This window comes from Carlito syrichta, unplaced genomic scaffold, assembly GCF_000164805.1.
Source record: "Carlito syrichta isolate Samal-C Ts95f unplaced genomic scaffold, Tarsius_syrichta-2.0.1 Scaffold135825, whole genome shotgun sequence".
NCBI classification, from domain to species: domain Eukaryota; kingdom Metazoa; phylum Chordata; class Mammalia; order Primates; family Tarsiidae; genus Carlito; species Carlito syrichta.
The window spans coordinates 4,139-9,377 of record NW_007079921.1 but is presented as its reverse complement, the minus strand read 5'-3'; the positions used below and the strand labels follow the sequence as shown (position 1 = coordinate 9,377).

The following is a 5,239-nucleotide window of genomic DNA, read 5'->3' as shown; positions in this document are numbered from 1 at the left end:
ACCGCCAAGTGAGCTCCCACCTGGGCCTCGTAGGCTCAGTGGTTCCCAATGCCTCCACTTAAATATAGAATAGGGCAGGAGCATGGCTCACACCTGACATCCCAGCACTTTGGGAGGCCGAGGCAGGAAGATCGCTTGAGCTCAGGAGTTCCAGACCAACCTGGGCAACATAGCAAGACCTCATCTCCACACACTTACAAAATTAGCCGGGCATAGTGGTGCGCGCCTGTAGTACCACCTACTTGGGAGGCTGAGGCAGGGGAATTGACTGAGCCCAGGAGATGAAGGCTGCAGTGAGCCATGATCGAGCCACTACACTCCAGCCTGGGGGATAGAGTCAGATCCAGCTCAGAAGAAAAAGTAACAAATAAATAAACATAGAGCAGATAGAATAGTCCCCTGGGGTGTGATTTTGGGGCTGGAGGAGGGGCTGACCCCTTTCGGGCTCCCCTTATATCCTCTCCCGTGAGCCTCCATTTTCCCTGGTTTCCTCGGACACACTGATTGAGCACCTACTACGTGCCCAGAATCGTTTGGGGCAGTGCAGATCCAGCAGTGTGTGTGACGGGCTTGCAGCATAGCGGGGGCACAGCAGACAGGCTGCAGAGGGCACCGTGGGCATGGACGTGCAACCTTGAGCCGTGAGGAGAGGCTTCACAGAGGAGGAGAGTCTGAGCTGGGTATTGAGGATGCGTAGGAGTTTGCCAAATGAATGAGGAAAGAGAGTGAGAAGCCTTCGTGTGGCTTGTTAAGTGCTAGGGTGGGTCACGAGGGAGAGCGGAGGGGCAGAGGCCCTGAGGACCAAGCCCAGGGTGCTGGGGAGCCACAGAGGAGTTTAGAGCAGGGAGGGACTGGGCCAGTACAGCGGGGAGAGCGGGACAGGTGATGACCCTTCTGGCTGGTTCAGCAGGGGACTAGATTGGTCGGCCAGACCCCCCACGCGCCCCTGTCCCCCACAGGCCCCAAAGGCCAAGAGGAAGGTGGAGGTCTGGGAGCAGAGCGTCGGCAGCCTGGGAGGCCAGCCCCCGCTGTCCGGCCTGGTCGTGGTGAAGAAGGCCAAGGTCGACCTGGACGGCAGCCCCACGCGGGGCCCGGCCCCAACATCAGGTGGGTCCCTGGGTCCCCGGGTCCCCGAGCTGGGCGCCATGCCGCCAGGCGCCACCAGGGGACAGTCGTGCTCCTGGAGCTGTTCTCCAGCCACCGTGGGAAAGTGGGGGTGACGGGCGACCCCAGACAGCGGGTCTTCGTTGCTTGCTTGCTGTTTCTTTCCTCTCTTTCTTTTTTTTTGAGTTGGAGTCCCACTCTGTCGCCCAGGCTGGAGTGCGGTGGCACGATCGTGGCTCACTGCAGCCTTAACCTGCTGGGCTCCAGCGATCTTTCCGCCTCAGCCTTGCAAGTAGCTTGAACTACAGGTGTGTGCCACCACGCCCGGCTTATTTTTTGATTTATTGTAGAGACGAGGTCTTGGCAAGTTGCCCTGGCTGGTCTTGAACCCCTGGGCTCAGGTAATCCTCTCGCCTCAGCCTCCCAAAGTGCTGGGATGACAGGTTTGAGCCACTGCCCCGGCTTCTTCTCTTTTTTTTTTTTTTTTTTTAATTTAATGACTTGGGTTTTTTTTTGAGTTGGAGTCTCACTCTGTCGCCCAGGCTGGAGTACAGGGGCACACTCATGGCCAGCCCAGCGTTGACCTGCTGGGCTCCGGCGATGCTTCTGTCTCAGCCTTCCAAGTAGCCGGACCCACAGGCGCACGCTACCACGCCCAGCTTATGGTTTGATTTATGGTAGAGACGAGGTCTCGCCAAGTTGCTCAGGCTGGTTGCGAACCCGTGGGCTCAGGCAATTCTCTCCTTGGCCTCCCCAAAGTGCTGGCATGACAGGCTGAGCCACCGCACCTGGCCTCTTTTCTTTTTTTTTTTTCAATTACAGAAGGATCAAGCACTTGCTTCTAAGACCCACATTCCACAGAAGTGTGTCTGAAGTAAATATCAAATTCTGCAGAACCCCGCCCCAACCTCCCATCGCCAGGGACGCTGGGTTTCCCTTCCGCAAGGCTGTGTCCTCTCTGTTGTGATGTAGTTGACACTCTCTGGGGGCGACAACGTCTGCCCCCCGCCCTCCAACCCTGGGAGATGGAGGGCTGGGCTGGGGTGGGCGTTGCCAGCTGGTTAAGACCCGGACCCAGACCCTGTTGCCAGCCACAGCCTCCACTTGCCTGTCAGCGGCATGCCCAGGGCCTGCCCTCCCCCCGGGCCTCAGTTTCCCGTCCTGTGGAACGTGGCTGATGGGACCCACCTCCCAGGCGGGGTCAGCACCCAGGTTTGGGGTTCCTCCTTGGGCTCCTCCGTGTCGGGCATTTGCGGTAGGTCCTCCCGCACGAGAGCCTTCGGTGTACGGGAGCCCAATGGCTCAGTACCCCGACTGCCCCACTTGTCAGACGAAGAGACTGAGGGTCAGAGAGGCACACGTGCCAGAAACCCCACACCCAAGGTGGGAGAAGAAGCCCTCTCAGGCTTGCAGTCCAGATTTTGATGTTAGACTTCGAGCCGGCCCCGTTTGCTGCCTGGGTGGGGGTTCCAGGGCTCGGATTTCAGAAGTGGAGGTGCCGGGTCAAGGGGTGTGCGGGTGTCTTTCCGCGATGGGTCCCCCTAGGCGCCCTCCAGAGGGGCCGACCCCTCGCACGCCATCACCTCCAGGTCTGGGGACAAGCACAAGCGGCCTGGCACTCCTGGTCTGTCTCAGCGGCACAGGGACAGGGTGGTGGCAGGCCTGACCCTCCCTCTCCCCGCAGACGCCCCCGAGAGCAGGAAGGTGGCCAACCCTGCACCCCTGCCACCGGCCGCCTCCTCCCTGAGCCAGCTGGGTGCATACCTGGACAGCGACGACAGCAACAGCAGCAACTGAGCCAGCCCACCCGGGCCCTCCCCGTCTCAAGGTCACGAGGCTGGCATCAGCCACGTGGAGGCTGGGGCAGGAGACCTCCGCACCAACCACAACCACAGAGGACAGGCACCAGCCTCCACCAGGCCCATGGGGCAGCGAGGGCATCGGCCCAGGACGTGCTTCCTTCTCGCCCTCACCAGCCCCTAGCACCTCGGGAACCCGCCCCCGGCCCCCTAACCTGGCACTGCGAGGCCTGTGACCTCCTAGGCATCTCTGCGTGACTTCAGGTCCGTCCTGGACATGTGGGCTGTATTTGGAGCATGTGGGTAAACCCAGCCACCCCCAGAGGGCTCCAACCAATAAAAAGAAACCACCCACCCAGCTGGGTGTGTCTCTCTGTGGGTGTCCAAGGAGGGGCCCAGGGCAGGGCCTGTTAGCGGATTCTGGTTATTCCACAAATATTCATAATAGTTATTTCCAAGTTGTGCCAGGCATAGGATCTGGGCTTTTTTCTTGCTTGCTTTTTTTTAGTTTTAGAGACACGGTCTTGCTGTGTTGCCCAGGCTGGACTCGACCTCCTGGCCTCAAGCGATCCTCCCGCCTCGGCCTCCTGAGTAGTTGGGACTACAGGTGGGCATAGCTATGCCCAGCCTGGGTTTGGCTTTTGAAGCACGTTCTATCGTTGGTGCCAGAGCTCAGCCCGGCCCTGCTGGGAGCATTGGGTTTGTTCCCGTGATTTTGTTGCTACCCACAGTGTCAGGACAGAATTCCTCATGGGTGTTTTCTTGTGAACACGGGCAAATACCTCTTCAGAAGGGACCCTGAGAAACAGAACTGCCAGTTTCAAGGAGGTACGTATTGTTCATTTTAAGACACTACGGGCCAGGTGCAGTGGCTCATACCTGCAGTCCCAGCACTTTGGGAGGCCGAGGCAGGAGGATCGTTGGAGCCCTGGATCTCTACAGAAAACTTAAAAAGTCAACCAGGCATGGTTGTGCCTGTAGACCCGGGTCCTTGGGAGGCTGAGGTGAGAGCATTGCTTGAGGCCAGGAATTGGAGGCTGCAGTGAACGGTGATTGCACACTGCACTCTAGCCTGGGAGACAGAGCGAGCCCACATACCTAATATAGATGTATGCCAGAGGTGGTGGTCATGACCGGAAATAGCGCAGGTTCAAGTTCTGGGGAGTGTGCCGTCAGGAGGCGTGTACCGCCCATCTTCCCTGTATCCGTTATCTGCTGCTACACGTGACACATTAAGTACAGCAAATTATCCCCAAATCAAGTGGCTGAAAACCACGGAGAGGCCGGCTTCAGTGGCTCAACCTGAAATCCGACCACTTTGGGAGGCCAAGACGAGTGGATGGCCTGAGCCCGCGGATTCAAGACCCGCCCGGGCAACTTGGCGAGACCTCATCTCTACAATCAATCAAAAATCAGCCGGGCGTGGTGGCGCGTGCCTGTGGTTCCCGCTACTTGGAAGGCTGAGGCGGAAGGATCGCCGGAGCCCGGCAGGTCGAGGGTGCGGTGGCCGGGAACGGCCACTGCCCTCCAGCGTGGGCGACAGCGTGAGACAACTCAAAAAAAACCCAAAAACCCAGAGACCCAGGCGGGGTTCAGCCAGGTCTCCTGCTTCAGGGTGGGACCGCGCCTCCTCCCTCAGGCGAGCGGCTTCCGCGGCTTCCGAAGGCAGGCTCCTGTCTTCTCTGCAGTCAAGACACCGGCCGGGGCTGTGGTTTCATCCAAAGCCCCGACGGGGGAAGCACCTTCTGAGCTCACTCTGTGGTGGTTGACCAAATTCAGTTTCTCACGGGCTTCTCACCCTCAGTCCCCAGCCTACATACATCCCACCAAAAGCCCTTAAGTCTGTTTGCTGCTGTAACAGGGTCACAGACGGGGGAGATGGCAGACAGCCCGCGTTTATTGGCGTTGTGGCTCAGGGGCCTGGGAAGACCGAGAGCATCACGCTGGCGTCCTGTGAGGGCCGTCCCGGATGTGGCCAGCGGGGGGAGGGCGGTGCATGGGAGAGACAGCTCGCCTTTGTAACAAAGCCACTCCTGCCACGACAGACCCACTCCCGTGACACTGAATGGCCTGTGATCATGCACTGAGGGCACGGCTGCCATGGTCACATCACTTTTTTTTTTCCTGAGTCAGTCTCACTCCGCCGCCCAGACTGAAGGGCAGTGGCCGCTCCCGGCCACCGCAGCCTCGACCTGCCGGGCTCCGGCGATCCTCCCGCCTCAGCCTTCCGAGTAGCCGGAATTACAGGCGCGCGCTACCACGCCCGGCTGATTTTTTGATTTATTGTAGAGATGAGGTCTCGCTGCCCAGGCGGGTCTCGAACCCGCGGGCTCAGG

The 5,239-nt window shown here is 59.4% G+C and overlaps 1 protein-coding gene across 1 annotated transcript in view; it reads left to right on the top strand.

Annotated features, from left to right (window-relative positions):
* CCDC94 (coiled-coil domain containing 94) overlaps positions 1 to 3,261 on the top strand; it is a 19,095-nt gene extending 15,834 nt beyond the window's left edge. The window contains exons 7-8 of the mRNA XM_008049600.2: positions 960 to 1,107; positions 2,789 to 3,261. Coding sequence (XP_008047791.1) covers positions 960 to 1,107; positions 2,789 to 2,901 — 261 coding nt within the window. The 3' untranslated portion in view covers positions 2,902 to 3,261. The remainder of the gene's footprint in view (positions 1 to 959; positions 1,108 to 2,788) is intronic.
* The last annotated feature ends 1,978 nt before the right edge of the window (positions 3,262 to 5,239 follow it).